Raw genomic sequence first — 19,595 nt, forward strand, 5'->3', positions numbered from 1 at the left:
ATCTGCCATGAGACAGCTATTTCCGAACATTTACTACTTGGGGGCCTTTAAGAGAAGGGTTACTTTAAAGGCCGACAACGCACTTGCAAGCCACTTAGTGTTGCAGGTATCTAAGGGCGGAGGTTAGTTAATTTTATGTGACCCACCTGCTGCTTTGCCTCCTGTCATAAAAAACTAAGATTTTTCATAAATTTACTTAAGTTCGTCCCTGTCTTAAAAATAAAAATTCATCAAATCAATACATGCGAGTCATATAAAGTGCACAATTCTTAACATAAAATAGTGTTTAACCATGGACAAGAGAGTGCTATTGATCTTTGCATTACTAGCTTTGCTTGGATTGGCACAATGCGGTAAGTTTATCTTATAATCTATCCTTACGTAGGTATATTTTGAAAAAGTGAGTTTCATTAAGCATCTATTATTAAAGTATAAACCAGTTTAATTTTAGTTATCGTAGTGGACACAAATACGAAAACAATAATATATTGTTACGAAATCTACGTAGGTACATAAATGCTTATAACAAAGACATGCTTAGAAAACCAAATAATATAAATTTCTTTTCAATTATTGTTGTTCCTACTCGGAATAACAACGTTGCTATTAAAGTACGACAGGCTGTAACTTTTTAGATTATTTGTTATTTAAGGTCTCGAATTTCAGGAGTTTGCATAATGTTTTATGCTGCGCTGTAGAAAATTACGAAGTTAAAAAGTGCGATTTTGTGGCTGTTTCACAGATAATGACTTAGTAGACAACAATTTGCGCCTTCAAAATAAAATTATTAGCTTAAGATATTCTGTAACGGCTTTATAGATGATACTTACAAAGAACCGCCTTCTGAGATAGACGAATCCAAACATGAAGTTCTAAAATGCAAGCCCGGTAGGACAGTAATTAGAATAGAGCAACCCAAAAACAAGACCTATTATTCTGATGAAGAATATGAAGAAATGAGACGAACACACATGAATACAGGCGTAAAAGATGAGACCTGCCAGATTTGTGTGTGTTCTGCTGAAGGGAAAGACGAGTACTGCTCTCAAAGACCAGCTAAAAATATAAATGAATGCCTTCGACTAGCTCTAATAAGAGAAGATATGGCTAAAGGGCTGCCGTACGCTCATGACAGAACTTTGGCTTATCGGATTAGGCGAGGTTTGTGGTCATGGACAGTGCAGTTGAAATGTTTCTCGGATTACAGAAAAACAGAGTTACATATATTAGAAATATAGCTTAGGGATCTACAATAATGGTTTATAGGTATCTAACTTTACTTCTTTTCTGTGATATTAGATTACATCTGGCATAGAGATGAGATTCCATACGAGGCGAAGTCCAAATGTTTGCGAGGCACTTCATACTACAGTAACAGTTTGACCGCCAACGACACGGATATAGATGTCCCAAGTGAAATCGATTCACTTTTGGACTACGATAATATTGATGTCTGTTTCTACTGCGTGTGTTCCGTTGATGCTAAAGCCGCGAGCTGTATAAATAGAGACCCTTGGTTCTGTGAATATTATAGGGTCATTAAGGAACCGAACGCAATGAGAGACAGATATGCGACGTTGTTTAAACAGGATAGACCTGGCTACTTTCAGCAACTCTCTTATAGACTACGCAGGACGATGGATGATTCAATGTTTTCTTTGCTAGAAAAGGGTAGGATTTGCTTGGGCTAGTTCTTCCATAAACACTTGATATCTCCAATTGACTTTAGTTTTTTCGTGTTCGGTTTCGGTTTTTTTATATTTTCAATTTTGACTTAAGTCGACGTTAGTTATATTAAATTTTACCAAATAGTATTGTATTATAAAAGATACCGATCAAACAAACCTTAGATTGGGTCACGGCATTGTTCTGCACGTTTTCTTTGTATTCGTTTTTTAACGTACTACCCGGGTGTTCACATGGTAGATTTTCATTCGTGTAAAATAAGAATAGCCGCGATCTCCACACAGTTGTCTCAGTGAGCGAGGCAGAACTATATTATGTGACCCTCTATACGAAATTAACGTTAAAGTTCATTCGATTTGCTTGACAAGTCCGTTGAGTATTCGTTTGAACGTATAAACGGTGTACGATATTTTGCAGTACAAACGCCATGTGAATGGGTCTATGTACAATATATGGGCCACTATCTATTTGTTAAGACGTATACTGCAAAAAAACGTGCAGGACAATGCCGTGTAAACCTGGCCTTACTTCACACGCGTGCTTAGCGACAACGTTTCGGGAGAGTTTACAACAATTATAATGTGAATTAGTAATTTTTTTTTGTGTTTATTAACTCCTGTTTCCAATCTTGCAAAACGGTTTCCAGTTTTCGCATGTGTTTTTTTGGTTTCTAAATGTAAGATTGGTTGCAGGAGGAGATACTTTGTGCTGCAACCATCCGGACGGCCACCGAAGGAGTATGCATGCCCATGTAAGAAGCAAAATACGTCAGATGCGAAGAAAGATCCCAAAGGAGAACATTCTTGGAGGCAGTCCGCTTGGGGACTATGCGGACTTTATTGTCAATAATGATTGAATTTGTCGCATTCTGTCGCATTTTATAATTTTGAATAGCGAAAATAAGTGTTGTGTGATTTTTGAAATCTGTGTTTAAATTACCGTGTCTATTGTTGTCTCTGAGATGTATAGTTTCCTTTTTTATTTTTTTATTGAATAAAGTTTTATTACATACAGAATAGTTTTTTTTCCCACTTTCGTCGATTGGAGATATTGCTTTTTCACAAATAGCACTTGATTTAATGAGCACGTTTATTCTCACCGTTTTTATTTATTTTCAACTGCACTGGCACCATCACGATATTTTAAGAGATTTTTTTTAGTATTTTGTTTTATAGTTTATAGCTGTAAGATAATCCAGATTAATTTTGTAACCCGAGAGCAGACCTACCGCTATCGGTATTTATTGGGAGTTGACAGTGTTTAACCAGATACTCCTGAACTGAATGAATTAAATAATCATTTTGAAGAAGTCTAATCTTCTAAACATGAGAAAAATATCAAACAGGCAGAAATATATCTGTTTCACTTTAAGATCGTTATAAAAGACTTTAAATAAGAGCCCACTATTTCTTAAAGTCTCATTTTGTAAGACTGATAGTTTTCTTTTCTGAAGAGCATTAAATATTCTAAAACTAACCAGGTTTTTTAACCATTCTTTAAATCAGTGACAGATACAGGCAATTTATCTTGTAGGAGTCTTTTTGTTTCCTTATAACAATTGATAATTTTAGTTGGAGACAAAGCAGATGAGGATAAGTGTGTTCCGTTTGTGTCACAATACTCGGACTGTTCAGATGGTAAGCTTTTTTTGTACAAGTTACTAATTTTATCTGAAATGTATTCTAAAAAATCTACATAAATTGTTATCAAATTTATTAAAATAATATTAAAAGGCGTATACTTTTATTGCATACATATATTAATAGCAGAATTATTAGTTAATATCTTCTATTTCAATGTATAATTGGATCGTTGATCCCTTGGAGGATGGGACGGGCCTTGGTATAGGATGATACTTGTGTGGACACGTTTACCCCGTCTCGCCTTCCTCGGACAAGCAAAAAAGCTAGGGCGGCTGCAGAAGAGGCCGAAAATGATACGAGTCTTTCCTCCAACTTCGATTTTGTTCCCTTTGGAGTACAGACTCTTGGGCCATAGGGTTGAAGTGCATAGGCGCTAATTAAAGATATAAGTTGGCGCCTGGTAGATACTACTGGTGACCCCAGAGCTGGTGCTTTCCTCGCTCAAAGAATAAGTATCGCAATACAGCGAGGAAAGCCAGAGTTAAAGGTAGACGGGACTAAACTTTTCAAATTTGTATTACTTTTCTATTTATTCATTTCTAATTATTATTATGATTAATATGTATAGGTTAAGAAAATTGTGAATACATACAGTATATTTGTTTAGATAAAATACAAATGATTTATATTTTCGAAGTAATATTGTGTATATTTCAATTAGAAAACATGTGTGGTGGTTGCACAAGATGCAGCTGTACTGCCGAAGGAAAGTGGTCCTGCCAGGAGGTCTTTGAGTGCAATGATGTAGATGATAATGATGATAAAAGCAATACCATCACTGACACGGTCAACATATTGTTTTCAGGTGAGATATAAATGAAACTTTTAATGTATGTGTACTGGGTTATCGGAGTGCTTTAAATTATAGAGGATTTTATTTTCACTCGATATTAACCACTTGCGCACAACAGAATAAATGAAGAAATATATTAATGGATGTAATCTAAATGTTGAAGAGAGTGCTTGCGTCTGGGTATACTCTTGAAGCGTGACTATTTAGGAAATCACTGGGCTTATCAAACTTATAAAATCTGAGTGAACAAAATGTACACGCTTGGCTCGTTAGTAGTAGATCAAAACATATAAGATTATAAGTCATTTAATATTAACCATGTTTGATTTATAGAAGTAAAAGAAAGACAGAGGAAGATGAAGGAAAAACGAAAATTACACCGATTTGCTCCTCCGCCGCCGAAATCTGACTTTGATACTCTGATAGGTAATTATTTTAAGAAGGTTTTTACTTCCAATTTCATTTAAATGTTCTGCAAATATTGACCAAATATTAAACACACGAATCTAAATATTGTACTGTTACTATTGTTATTATTCTTTCAGGGTATTTAATTGCCGTAAAAGATTAGCACTGATGCACTTCTTTAAATAAATATTGCACTTACGCACTTGTGTATTCATTTCCATAATTTTCAAACACCAGGTGAGCTATGTAAAATTGAATTTATGCGGAGATCAATTTTTAATGTTTCTTGATAGTTCCAGATGAGTTTCCTTATGAAGAAACTTTTGAAAAATTCATGGATAGAAACGAGCGACTTAAAAGATCCGTAGATACGGTTTCTGTGAAAAGTGTAGAAAATGAGACTGTCAAATTTCATAACACAGTCGATGAAATAAACGAAGGTATAACCCTAATGTAGGCCCTAATTTAAGGAATATTTTAGTTTTTCTGTAAATTTGTATAGCACTTTCTGTTACCTTTCAGATACATTAAGAAACTCAAATAAATCTGGGACAATTGAGGCAAGGAAAGTAAATGGGAAAGAGTTATCGACAAGGAGGAAAAATGTCGGTTATGACAAAACTGAGTTAAGCTCATTGCATATTGAATATAATCAACCCCAAGACTATGAACATCACATCGCTGAAAATAAAATTGATTCACCTCCTCATAGCAATGATAAATCAAACTTAAGTAACAAAGAGCAGATACGTAACATAATGGGAAATTATTCACAAGCCACAAAAGATCAAAATTTGTCAAAGATAGTAGTAAATGAATTAAAGAAGGGCAAAGAAATAATTGGCGATAAAAATGCTATTCCAATGTCTAATATAACATTTACTCCAGAAAATGATACCCTGACGGCGATGGCATTCATAGCTGGAAATTTATTAAATAAACTTTGGAATATGGATAAAGATTCAAGCGAGTCTTTTGAATCTGATTCATTGAAACACCAAAAAATAAATGATCTCCTTGAATTGTTTAAAGAACCACTAAATGCGAGACAAGAATTGTTTCTGAAAAATGCACTAGAAAAGCTGTCTCATTCTCTTAATAAAAATAAAAATTTGCGTAATATTACTATATGCGAAACTCTGGAGACCGATGATTTAGAAAATAAGTCAAGTAACAATATTTTTGATGTCAACAAAAAGTGCAACAAAAGTACAACAAGCAAGTCTACAGAAAATAATTTCAACAAACCAAAAAAGACTGATTCAAAAACTGTAGATCATTCCGATGTAGCAGAAAAGTTAACAGATGTTTTAAATTTAATAAAAAAGTTCGATAACACACAGAGAGCACTGAACAGTTTGAGAGAAAAGGTAGATGCAGCTTCAAAGCAATCTTCAGATGAGAATTTATCAGATAACAATAACAATAAGTTTAATTTATTCGGAAAAGTTTTAGAAAAGGTAACGAAACTATTATTACCTTATAGGCACTCTAAAAGAATGATTAACAAAATTAATAAACTTCATCAACTGAAAGATGAACAACAGTTAAAGGGCCAACTATTCAGTAGTTTATCAGTCTCTGCTAAAGATAAAATTATTTTAGATTACTTAAATCATATAAAAAATAATCCAAACTGCTTACTTAGCAAAATAGCTGCTAATTCAGAAATTTTCGACGAAAATCTAGTAGGCATAAAAGGAAACGTAATCGAAAGTATTACTAAGTTGCTTAGTGGTAAATCTTTACTTGATATAGAAAAACTAATTGTACCTCAAAAGACTACTGCATCAACTACCATGAAGCCTACAACTACTAAAGGTTTTCAGCTACTAAGAAAATCAAAAGAACTAGAACCCGTAAAACTTGCTTCAGCTAAAGAAAGGCTTAAAACCCACCTACAATCCATTATTTATGATTTAGCTGAACTACAGAATGAACGTGGAAATCATGGAAGGGAAATAAATATTACAGACATCTTACCATGCATAAGTCATTTAATTGGTGACAATAATAAAAATAAAGAATCTTTAGAGATGTCTCCAACTAAGAAGGACGATGGTTTGCCCATAGATAACATTGAAAAGTTAATAGATGCATTACAAATAGAGTTTAGATCTAACTCCTTAACAAGAAGAAGTGACCTGGGAGAGCGATCAACATCAGCTAGAGTTTGGGAGCGTATATTAAAAAACATGGATTTTACAAGAAGTAAATCACGTAGATTTCAGCTGGATAAATCTAAATCTTACGGTGATTTAAAGAAAATAATAGAAAACATAGAAAAACTAAGTGGTACATATAAAAACTATGCGTTGCTATCTGTTATACCCGCCTATAAAAAAAGAATGTTGTTAAAAACCTTGCAAGCAGATGTAACACGGCATAGTAATGTGTTAACTGAAATAGAAAGATCATTTAGTAGTTTGAAACAAATATCTTCTGAAAATTTTAAAGATGTTGTAGAATTTATAGATAATACAGAAACGAATATAAAGTTAAGCAACAACGTACTTAGAAATTTAAATAAAACAGACAATAAGATGGCAAAGCCACTTCCAAAATTGTTAGAATTGAAATCAGAAAGAACGCCTCTAATCCAACATAATTACATTAAACAGCAAACAAATAGAAATATAAAGTTAACTAGAGAACAGATAATGAATCAACTAATGCTTAACCGTATTCAGCTGTACCTAAAAATAAAAGAAGAAGAAGGGATCAACGAGAATGATCTTAATTATAACATTGGAAAACGAGCTTTGATAGCATTACGTAACGGTAATAGTAGACTTGCGAAGGAGCTATATCAAATCTTAGTAGAAAGCAAATTGGTCATAAATGTACCACAGACAAGACGAATGGGTAAGTAAAACAATGCTTTAACAACAATAATAATAATTATTAAGCCTCATTTATTTCTTGAAACATATTTACGAAAATCCATATTTACGAAAGTTACAATTATGTGTATTGTTTTCAATAGAGTATAAGCCTCTTCCAACTGGCTCTATCTCTCACTATCTTGAGCATTTTTCTCCTAATCTTCAGTCAGTCCATCGTGCTAGAAGGTGACCTCTCTTTCTTTTCCCTGATTATTCCACCTTGTTACCGCCATTCCCTCTTAAGTTTCTTGCAATGGAATAGTGCATCAATAATTTTTGTTTCCTTTCTTATTTCTGTACTTCTTATCTTGTCTTTAGTTTTAAATTAGGACTATAAAGGTAGATAATATGTATGACCAGTGTTTGCGGGAAATACATACCTAAAGTCTAAGAATTCGCCTAATAAATGCCGCTTTTCTACCGAATTTATGCTGGGGCTCAGCCGGAACGTCGAGCTTCGTTTGACGCTTGACCATTAGGCTAAAACTGCTGAAGCATTCAATGCTTTACAGAAGCTAAAGTTTGTTTATTAACTAACGAAGGTAATCGTAAGGGACTTTTTTTAGGGAGACGAAAAGTAAATAACGAAAATACAAAGGTTGCTATTCTCAATGCAATGAAGGAACCCTTGCTTAAAATTGGAGGGAAAGGCTTTCAGGGTAACTCTGAAGACATTATCTTTACAAAATAAGAAGCAAGTGACACTAATTTATTGTTTTGTACTTTTTATTACTAAATAAATTTTATAATGAATATATTTTTATTAAATATTCCTTAACTATTTCACATTTGTCGTACTGTTGTCGTTTTTAAGGTTGTATGACGTTTTTGATGGGGTTTTCGTGATCTGCGCCCTGCAATGGAAATTTATAAAATAAAATTTAATATTTTGAATTAATAAGCTTCAGAAAAATAATCAGAAAACACACACCATGGTGCCTTTTAGTGCTTCTCGACACATTTCCTTTCTTTTTATCAACAACGGGTTTTACTTTTCCACGCAAATAACCTGGTATTATATTTTTAATACGATTGAAGAAATTTTGCAGTTCATTTGCTGATCTCTTTTTACGGGGCAAAACATTCAACTTCATTTGCCATTTTTGCATAATTTGTTCATATTTCAAAGAATTTATCCTTGACATTTCATCTAATTGTTGTTTCTTTAAAATTTTCTTCTCTTCTCTCTTTCTTAAAAGTTCTTTAATGCCTTGTTTAGATTTCTTTATTACTTTTTTCAATTTATGAAAGAAATTGTTATCAATCGCTTCGTCATTGCCATGTACTAGTAACAGTTCTGGTTCGTAATTTTGTAAATATCGGCAACTCCATATTCCTTCCTGTTTGGGCATCGCATTTTGCAAGCTTTCTTGAGACAACACGGCAAGCAGAGCTATAAAAATAAACAAGGGTAATGTACCTACGTATAATACTAATACAAAGACAGGTTGAAGAAAACATTTTCCCGATTTTCTAGGTAAAAGTCGAGGTTTAGGGAGGGCGCAAACTGTAACTCAAGTCAAAATCGTATACGTTCTGGATACTTAGCGCATACTGATTTCGTATTGTACACTTAGATATGTCAAGGTACATATTTATAGGGAAAACATATTGTTGCATCGTTTTTGACTTAACAAGGTAACTGTGTGATGCACTATTTGTGACTTCGAACTCAAATTTTTCAAATCGTTTCGATTTTAAATAGCAACAACTGATCGCTTCAATAATTTGACGTAAATATTGAATATGGGACTCAATAAACGGTGGAAAAGACAAGTGCTCATGCTTTTTGCCATTAGTTTAAGCATTTTTACGAGCAAAATCGGGTGAAAATACTTGTAACTTCCTCACCAGAGATCGCAAGCAGCGCTCGAGCGGACGTGGCCATCGGAACAATAGGCATAACGTAATATGAACGTGTTTACACTCGTTTAAAGGGCTGCTACATTGTATAGACTTTAATATAAGGAAAAGAAAAGGGGCCTTATGTTCCAAATAAATGCGGATAGAACCTATTGCCGTAACTTACATCGCGTAAGTATTAGTTTCGATTTGCTTATTTTGTTAAAAAAGACAGGTTATAATAATCTTAATTAGTGATTAAGTCTTTTTTAATGCAATTTATTAAAATGATTATATTATACTGCATTTATGAAATACTATACTGCGTTTTATTATCAATTTACACATAGTGGTTGCTCAACGGCATTTTTAATTAAAATTAAGTCAGGGTACAATTACGCTAAAGTATTTTAATTTAAAAAATTATTGTATTTAATTTATTTTATTTTTAAAGGATATGAATGCAAATTTCTGACATATTCTATGGGAAGTTTATTACGTTATTATTATAATCTAATTTTGGAGAAAGTTCACCCCTGAAGAAACATTAAAATGCAGTGTTTACAAACACGCATTGAGCTATCGATTGGCGTGATTTCAGTTGGTTACAAGTATGTTGCTACTACTGCTCTTGTTCCAGCAATCCACCGCTACTGGTAAGCATATCAAAGAGTAATCAGAATATTAACTAAGCAACTAGAAAGAAATAAAACTACGGCCTGGATTCAATACTCTCAGCCGTAAGCTATCCTTTACGCCATTGTTAGCTCGTCTACTGAAATAGGAGTGAGAATTTGAAAGGCCGGCAACGCACTCGCGGCCCTCTGGCATTGAAAGTGTTCATAGGCCGGTATCACTCAACATGAGGTGAGCCCCCTGCCCGTTTGATGCCTGTTCTATAAAAAAAGCTTCAGTTTTTTTGTGCCCTAACGAAAATTATGGAACGAAAACTAATTCATTAACTCGGCGTGATAAATTAAAAGGAAAGCTAAATATTGTGTGGAAGGGTGGTATAATTGAAACCAAAAGAGAGGATCTTCAACCAGTCTAACCATTGACTGGAGCCTGAATACCTAATGGCTGGTGGCTACGGTCGGTAAGATGTATATTATCCTTAAATCGCAATTTGATATATAATATATATCAAATGATAATAGCGCGGATTGTATGTATCATCGCTATTATGTTATAATCGTATGATGTTTTGATTATTCAGTATGTTTTTTTACTTCTTCAAAGAAGTACCACATCAGGCAAAACATATAATCAAGACCATCGACTCCTGCCCCGATGTTGGCTACTTTTTCCAACGTGATCCGGTGCCAAACGCGCTAGAACCTGGACCCTGTCTGCTCTGCTTCTGCAAGGAGAACACCTCAGCCGTCTGCTGGAGACGAGACAACAGTAGATGTGATCACAAAGACTATCGACATTACGGAAAAAGGTAAATAATAATTAATGTTTTACTTATAAAATTACATAATTATAAATGATTTAGTTATTCAAATGTTTTCGAGTGTTATCTATCGTGTATAATTTTTTTATATTATAATATTATAACTATATAAACTTCATTTTACACCTATAAACATATATTTACATATATTTAAGTACTTAATAATTAGATGGATAAGTAAAAAATTAAATGATTTTAATCCAGGTGTCTATCAAAGAAAACAAGTTAGTAAAATTAGTCGGCGGTACAGCCTCTTTAGGTCTTGGCCTCAGATTTCTGAATCTGTTTCATGATCATTTTTAAATCTAATATGCAAGTAGGTAATCAGTCTCCAGTGCCTGACACACGCCGTCGACTTTTGGGGTCTAAGACATGTCGGTTTCCTTAAGATGTTTTCCTTCACCGTTTGTGCAAATGTTAAATGCGCACATAGAAAGTCCATTGGTGTACAGCCGGGGATCGAACCTATGACCGTATGTATGAGATTCGCGCGCTGAAGTCACTAGGCCAACACTGCTCTTTATTACATGATACTCAAGATTTTGTTATTCCAATTTACTTAGGGAGACAAGACAACGTCGAAGTCCAGGTTTTAGCGACATTTTCTTTCGAGATGCGACCAGAGATGGTAAGTTATTTGATCACACATTAGCCATTAAGCAACCTTCTAGACACAGAGTTTTAAAGAAAAAATAACCTACCTTGACTTTCTATCTTTTAAACACCGCTCAAAGCATTGCAATGTACGTCCTCTCGTTATTTTTGCGCAAGATCCTTGTAAATTAACAATAATTATAAGTTAATTAGCGATTTAACTTCACACCCGTTCTCCATTACGTAAAAAGGATTTACCTTTTGATTATATAATAAACTAGTAGACCGGCCAAGCGTTGCTGTGACTAAGGTTTTAGTTATATTACATAGTAGTAAACTATTCAAGGGAAACGGTAGGAGAACACCAGTCATGGGGACCACCATGCTTCATGGTGGTTATGCCATTAAATTGTAGCATATGTGAAACGTTAGAATTGTGACTATTAAATAAGAAACAAATATTTTGCAATAAAATAACATTGCGGGTATAAATTGAGATGTAAGCTATCCTATCTTTTAAGTTAGATCTAACTGCACACCGTGTGCAAATTTGATTGATATCGGTTCGGTAGTTTAGGAGTCCATAGCGGACAAACAACGTGACACGTAATTTATATATATTTAGATTTCGGCAAAATACAGTATATCTTTTTAAACGTAAATTTATATAAATTGTGTAGTGTGACTTGGCATTAATGGTATGATAAAATTGTAACGAGTAAATACTATATTTGTATAAAACAGCGCTACCGGCTCCCTAAGTTACCTTGAACTCCTTGTGTTAGGCCAGCCTAGGCTTGAATTAAAAATTATAAAACTGTTAAAAAAATATCGGTTGTCTGTAAAGTCGGTTACTGACGATAGTTGAACGTGACAACGTCATAAGAAAATACTGATGGAGTGGTTGCATTCTTTAAAAGAAAATTTTAATTGTTAGATAGATATTTTTTATGGATATAGAGAAGGAAGTAAATGGAAATCACAATTGAATTGATCAAGTTACATTTATTTGTACGCATAAATACAATTATGTCAATTTTTGTGTGCAAGCGAGAGCGCTCTTCAAGCCTTAATGGAACGCCTCAGAGCGAGGTAACGCCGCATGAGTCATGTTTTTACGTGCGTGCAGCCGGCTCCATCGAATTATAAGACGTTGTCACGTCAAAAAAGATAATAATAATCAATTTAGTGTTACAAATTAATTGAATGAATGAGTGTGTGAATGGATGTTTATGCGCATGTATTTGAGAGTGTAGCTGAAAGTTGTTATGATCGTGCACTTTGTCTGTGTTAGTTTTGAGACCTCAAAGTCATACCAAGATATGTAGTAACGCCTCTGTAGATTCGAAATCCAATTTGGCTAGTGTAATTTCCATGTGACTTGCGAGTTTATATCTGGATAGTTTAACGATCTCAGAATCCATAGATTTGGAAATTTTCTTATTTCCCCCTAAATGTAAAAGAGCGTTCACCATCACAGTCCTTATATATCCGGCGAACTTTCCTCTGCCACGCAAAATCTGGCTGTATTATGTACCGAGACTAATGTGTGATTAAAAATTTCAGTGTTTGACAGACGAACGCCGGAACAATGCAAGCCTTACGAGTCGAGTTTCAGTGAAGGATGTCCACCAGGTCCGTTGTTGTACTGCATACTTTTTTTTTTTTAATGGCTCTGGCACGATTTGTGCATTAGCCAGCGTCAGTATATTTCTTTTTTTTATAATTCGTGCTTGCCTTTAGAAATTAGACCGTGTCCTTCTTGTACGGTTTAAGCACTCGCCCGGTACCGCACAACCCTCCCAAAGGCCGAGAACAAATTTAAATTAAATTAAAACTTGCCCTCGAACCGGGAATCGAACCCGGTACCCCTCACCTAGCTGCCACTTAATAAGACCGCTAGGCTATGAGGCCCCCAAAACTGCATACTTACTTACATATAAAGTATATGTTCGTTTTTAAAGCACTTATTGAATACATTTCTCATATTTCTAGCGGACTGGTGCATCGGTTGCACAGTATGTGATTGTGACGCTAATGGGAGGTGGGATTGTCATATTTTAAGCTTCTGCCCTGACAGTAAGTAATATATAGGATATAAAATGATAATATTATTAAACTCACGAAATAAAGTTGTAAATTATATTTATTTACAGAAAAAGGCAATAAGCAATTAAAAAAAAGGAAGAGACCGTATAGAAGCAAAAATATTAAGAGAAATAATATTAAAGAAGAGAAAGCAAAGAAGAAAGATATTTTCAAGAAGATACCACCTGAAAAAATCACACAAAGGGGAAACACAACTAAAAAGTTTATCAATAAAACGCACACAAAGAAATCTTCTAAAAGGTCGCCTAATTTAAATGGAAAGACCATACAAGGAAAACAGCCTACTCAAATTAAGAAAACTACTAAGAAAATCCAGAAAGCAACAACTAAAAAGGCAATCGACTCAAAAATTATAAAAAATAAATCAATAACAAATCAACAAATGAAAAGGAATGCGTATAAAGAGGTTCTTCAGAATGTAAAAGAGAAAAATGATACCTATAAGTTAGCTGAAGCAATTGTGAAAAAAGTTATGTCTAGTGTGGAAAAGCTTATGAATGAAAATCAGAAAATACTGAATACTATGAAACCAAAGATAGTACAAAAACGACAAATGCCTAAACGAAATGATATAAAAATGAAAAAAAGCACAAATAAAACGGACAACAACTTACCAAGGAAACATTGGATAAAAAAAATTAAAGTAAATAAGGAAAAAGATCACCCGAAATACAATACAAGGGATAAAAGAAGCATTACCACATCAGATTCAAATACAACAGTAACTACCGTTGGTAAGTTTAAATCATTCTCACATATTCATATATCTGTAACTGTGAAAAGGGTAAAGATATTTATGCAGATGGGTGTAGTCGGTGATTTCTACTCAATTAAGTAAAATGTATTTAATCTTCACAATAGTGAAGATTAAATACATTTATGTTTTTTGTATGTTTGTTGTAATAACAAGAAACATACATTTAGCTACATCAAAAGAACTATAAAAATGTTTATCTCTATTTACAGATACGACAACTATAACTCTTCAACTTAGAAATGAAACAAAAGTTAACTTGTTGGACGCATCAAATATTACTGCTGCTTCAACCAAAACACTTTATTACAAATATGAGCTTAACAATAGTACTATGGCCCCAAATCAAACTAAAATTGAACCTTTAACCAGTAAAATAGACATTAATCATTCAATGAGAGAGGCCAACGTTAGCTTAAATCACTCAATTTTTAATGACACAGACAAGGATTTTATAAAACAGCTTCATGATTTAAAAATAAAGCACAACAATTTTATTGCTTCAAGAATGAAACTAAATGATAAGTGGAAAGATCTCCACTCGTTACTATCAAGAGAGTATAATAAACGTATGTACAAGAAATATAAAGAGAATGCAACCGAATCTAATATTATCAATGACAAAAATCAAAATACTTCATGTGGTAAAGTATGTACATTCAAAAAGGTATTTAATAAAATTATATATGGGACAGATTCCAACAGTACAGACATAAACAAAGCTAAGATTAAAAAAATTAGTTTGGTAACAACATTGAAAAACTTTTTTAAGCCTTTGTTAACCAAAATTAAACCTCGACCTAAAAAGTTTATACATGCGAGAAATAACAAAAATGTTCTAAGTACTCTTTGCAGGAAATTTGAGTTATGTAAACCTGATTTAAGTGACAAACTGCTACGATTTAAATTAACAGAACTGAATCGTGAGACACAAAATATTTTTAAAATTGTAGGTAGTATTAAAGGCTTGCTACATTTATTAAATACAACTGGAAACTCGTCTGAAACTGAAATACCTGAAGTTGAGAAATTAGATCAGATTTTGAGGGATTTGTACATGATTGATGAGGATAAAACTAATATTACTGAAACTAAACGAATTCAAATAAAATATGTAAAACGAAATACTCAAGAATTCGTTAAATCATTAGAAAAGTTTGCATTCACTCTGAAAGATATAATTCATATTCTTCAAAAACAAAACAAAGCTTCAAAATTACATAATATGAAATACCAAAGAAATATGAGATGTGCGAAGCACTCAATAAACCTAAAACCAAAAATCGACGATAAATTAACGAAATTAAAAAAATTAATACTACATTATAACTTACTTCAAAATAGGTTTATGTCAAAAATGTATGATGTTTTAACAAGTTCGGAAAGTCACGAAGATGGTGTAAAACCAAAAGTAAGTGAAAAAAGGGTATTTAATAATTCTTCTGAAATAGAAACATATTCTAGAAATATAATTGAAAATCTTAGGAAACTTCAAATAATAGGACAAAAACTGAGTTCTAGATCGAGAGTTAAACGTAACGCTATGGGTGATGACGATGCTATTGACTATTTATTAGTACTTATGGAATATTTGTTAAAACAGAACAAACCTGTAGTAAACCCTCAAGGTAAGTGTATATTTTTGCAATTCCGTCAAACTGTATGATTATGAAGATAGTTAATATTAACTCAATATTTTTTCGCAGTGAGTGATGGTATCGATTTATTAATAGACGCAATAAAAAATGCACCTGATATAAAACCTATTACATTTAATGCAGTGCGCTTTACAACATTTAGAACTCCTACAAGAACAACCGATTCTTCAGAAAACATATCATTTAGTAGTAGAGCAAATAATAAGAATAATAAAAGCAAACACTACCAACATACAAAAACAGAATCATTTGATGATACTTTTTACGACCCTGATGAAAAAAATAGTTTAAAAGGAAATGAAATGGATGCTACCCCCTTTAATAATAATAAAATAAAAGAAAATCATATTGAAAATACAGAAATCGTTGGTGAAGAAATTATAAATTCCGCCAATGTTTATTTTAACAAAAACCCAGCCGACACGGCAATAGACACATTTTTAAAGGAAAAATCAGGCAACAAATCCTCTAAAAATAAGTACGAAGTCTATAATGCTGATGATGATGAAGAAGATGATGATATCGATGTCACACCTAAGAAATTACACAGAAATAAAGAAGATGTTTACATGAAAGCTGAAATCGATTTAGAAAAAGAACGTGAAAAAGTTCTTAATCGCCTAACTGATGTAGTTGATGAAGTTAGTGATAGTAAAAACAAAAATGATACAATCTCACACCAAGATTGGGAAATCGATAACATTGATCTAGACTTTAAAGTTGAAACAACTACAAAAGTGACACCTAAACCACAGCAAGTAACACGCACTGCTAGAAGGCATGCAGATAAATACACTAATCCAATAAGTGGTATGTCTAGTGAAGAGTTAGAAAATCATTCGAAGCCAATAATCCAGTCTACTAGAGAATTGAAGAAAATAGACATTTTCAATTCGTTCGATTATAATATAGAGAGAACAGATGTTGACTCTGAATCAAAAGAAGATAAAAACGATGCGTTTTCAGACTTTGTTTAGAACAAGGACATCTTAAATCTAGCATAAGATTAAATTAAAATACGATTGAGATTAATTAGATTTAATACGACTAATTTCGGTCACATAATATTATTTTACTATATAATTATTGTTATGTCATTGTACCTAAACGTTTAGATTGAAAATAGTTATTACGTTTCGCTCATACAATTGTATCAAATAATTATTTTAAATGCTAGTTCACCTTGCTCCTATTTCGTGATCTGACAATCTCTTGGTCCCTTTAGGGTCGCGTTTATGTGAATACATCGTGTGATTAGATTTTTCTAAATTATTGTAAATACAAAACATATGCAGTGTTTACTTTTATTTTCATTTTAATATATCGTAATTTTAATCATAGTTACTGGCATTAAAAGATAAGTCTAAGTGATTTTATTTATTAAAGATCGTACTGAAACAGGAAAGTTATTTTTATCTAACATCTATAAATCCAGTCGTCAAGCAAACAAAGTTGCTTTGAAAATAACCAAATTTTTTGTACTCAAGGATACTTGCTTCGGGAGCTTTGCTTTGGGAGGCTGATAATTACGAATTTACTACAGATACCGGCAAACTTCTTGAGCATTAAACAAGGGAATGTGGAAAAGCTTGCACATCGTATACATACGAGCAAAAAAGTATCTAAAAATTTTTTTTTACGTAGATAACTTTTAAAAATAGTTTACCAATCACGCGATCGACACGTCGAAGTGATACCTAAAAATCGCTTCTGCGCAGGCAAGGACATTTGTTTAAGATGTTTGCCGGTATCTATACTTCGAATTGAATTAAATCAGGCAATTTATTTATAGTGTAACCGTACTATGGCATTGGGTTATGTTTGATTTAAATTAGTGTTTTAAATGTCAATGTCAATTGATAAAGACGTAATGACTTATTAGCACTAACGTAAGGTAAGTATGCAGCACATCCGCAGTGAATGTAATTTCTGTTACATTACATAAGATTTTAATTGGAACTATATATGTCCCCGACTTAGTACTGCTGCTAAGATGAATAAATTTATCATATGAATTAATTAAATTTATCACACAAATCTCCGCAAAAAATATAACCTATTCTAGAACCTATCTTATATCTGTGCTTAGTTATCTATAATACAGTTTCTTGCATTGGAGCTCCAAATATAATTATAGATTGTAAGGAATTGTTCCCTTTTTTAAAGTCTGCATCTGTCCTTTTTTCAGTTGAACAGGTGCAGAAATGTACGACCTAAGCCCAATACACGACTTCACAGAAACGGCTGTGGTAGCCGTAATCTAACCGCTGAACCAATCATACCATGTTCTCTAAAGAATGTTGTTAACGTAATTTAACCCCAATAGAGTCGATTCTGTATTGAACGATCGCAGTTTCTAGATCGTAAGGCCTTCGATGTCGAATCACTGTTAACAAAATCAAACAACGCAACATTCGCTTGGCCCTTGTTAAAAAACCCAGCGATATTCATTTTAAATTATTAATATTAAAAAAAAATATTAATATAATATACATATAATGTAATTTGTATTAATTTTCGACACTTTAATGACAGTTAAATTCCTAACATATCCTCCTTTTTCCCTACCTCTAAGCCTCGGAAATCTAAAGTTTTGGATAAATATGAATAAGACTTAAAAATTAGTTTGCCAAAGAAGTTTCACTGAAATGTGTACTTTGTCGCACGCCCTTTTTTTACATTTTACATATTAAATATGGAAGCATATTCCTCATGAAACAATAAAATAAGAAGACTTTTAAAATTATTTAGTTATTTTAGACAATATAACAAATAGTTATAAAGTATAAACCAAATATTTAATGGCTTCACTATAACATCAGTTTCAATATTGTTTAGTTAACTATTTAAAATGGTTAAATCTTCATACTTTTTTTTTTTTTATAATTTTATGGCCTGGTAACGAAATCTTCATACTCAATTCATTTGATAGACAAAAAAATTTTCCCGCTTCAACTCATAAAATGGAATCTGTGGTAAATAGCTGCCGGCGTCGTTCCGCCCCGCTGCCGCTGCCGCCTATGTTTCCGCTTATAATTACACCAAACGACGCAAGAACCGTAATACTTTATTATTATTTAAATAGTTGTTTTCATGTTTTCTATCAATATACCAACTATTATGAAGCGATTGGTGCCGTTGAAGTTTTCGCAAAATGATTTATGGATAGGAGAAAAGAATATCCTGATAGCTGACTTAACGTAAAACGTTAGTATTAGCAAAGGTCTGTGGTAATTTAAGTGTATTAGAATTTCAATACGTACTATAACTTTATATTCATGGAAAAAATTTATATGATTTTATAATCATGGAAAATGTTATGAAGTTTATCTCTGACAGATTCAATTAAAAGGCTCAGATAACCTAAAACAATTTTTATTTGGTTATTAATTTCGTACATCGAAAACTAGACAAACGCTTGCGGTGATTTTTATCCAATATTCGGTATTCGCTCCAGTTATGTGTCCTTGTAAGTAATGTACAATACCCGATTAAAATTAACTATTCAAGGGCTGTCAGATATCTGTTTTTTGTCAATATTTTTGTTTATAGGAAGTGGCATATTTGTAGTACAAATTGAAAATATGTATTTCCTTAAAGGTCTAAAATGAAATGAGTTAAAGTTAAAAGTCATAAAAATAACAAATATAAGGTAATCGTAGTTACAGCCAAATAAAATTAATTTTTTAAATCGAATTTTTCTATCTCCTTTATAAATCTTGGTAGCTTAGTAAAAAATTTAAATATAATTAATATTACATACTTAT

General features: G+C 32.7%; 2 protein-coding genes across 6 annotated transcripts; both read left to right on the top strand.

Moving 5' to 3' along the window:
• Positions 1-231: 231 nt before the first annotated feature.
• Positions 232-8,188, top strand: LOC125050718. 5 transcript variants are annotated; one of them, XM_047650754.1, is made up of 8 exons: positions 232-353; positions 820-1,161; positions 3,258-3,323; positions 3,991-4,134; positions 4,456-4,548; positions 4,824-4,970; positions 5,053-7,395; positions 7,982-8,188. In XM_047650754.1, exons 1-8 carry the CDS (start codon positions 293-295, stop codon positions 8,104-8,106), a joined length of 3,321 nt encoding a protein of 1,106 aa, XP_047506710.1. In that variant the 5' UTR covers positions 232-292; the 3' UTR covers positions 8,107-8,188. The 5 variants fall into 5 exon arrangements, 4 of the variants coding, with proteins under 4 accessions (XP_047506710.1, XP_047506709.1, XP_047506711.1 ...); XM_047650753.1 differs by lacking the exon at positions 820-1,161 and adding an exon at positions 1,300-1,671 and having other exon boundaries at positions 266-353; XM_047650755.1 differs by lacking the exon at positions 820-1,161 and having other exon boundaries at positions 266-353; positions 7,982-8,187.
• Positions 8,189-9,790: 1,602 nt separating this feature from the next.
• Positions 9,791-17,135, top strand: LOC125050039. The gene is made up of 8 exons (XM_047649592.1): positions 9,791-9,913; positions 10,497-10,701; positions 11,277-11,341; positions 12,874-12,942; positions 13,303-13,386; positions 13,464-14,150; positions 14,383-15,798; positions 15,877-17,135. The coding sequence occupies exons 1-8, from the start codon at positions 9,871-9,873 to the stop codon at positions 16,803-16,805; spliced, it is 3,498 nt and encodes a 1,165-aa protein (XP_047505548.1). The 5' UTR covers positions 9,791-9,870; the 3' UTR covers positions 16,806-17,135.
• Positions 17,136-19,595: the final 2,460 nt, after the last annotated feature.

The sequence above is a fragment of the Pieris napi genome, chromosome 6, assembly GCF_905475465.1.
Source record: "Pieris napi chromosome 6, ilPieNapi1.2, whole genome shotgun sequence".
Lineage (NCBI taxonomy): Eukaryota > Metazoa > Arthropoda > Insecta > Lepidoptera > Pieridae > Pieris > Pieris napi.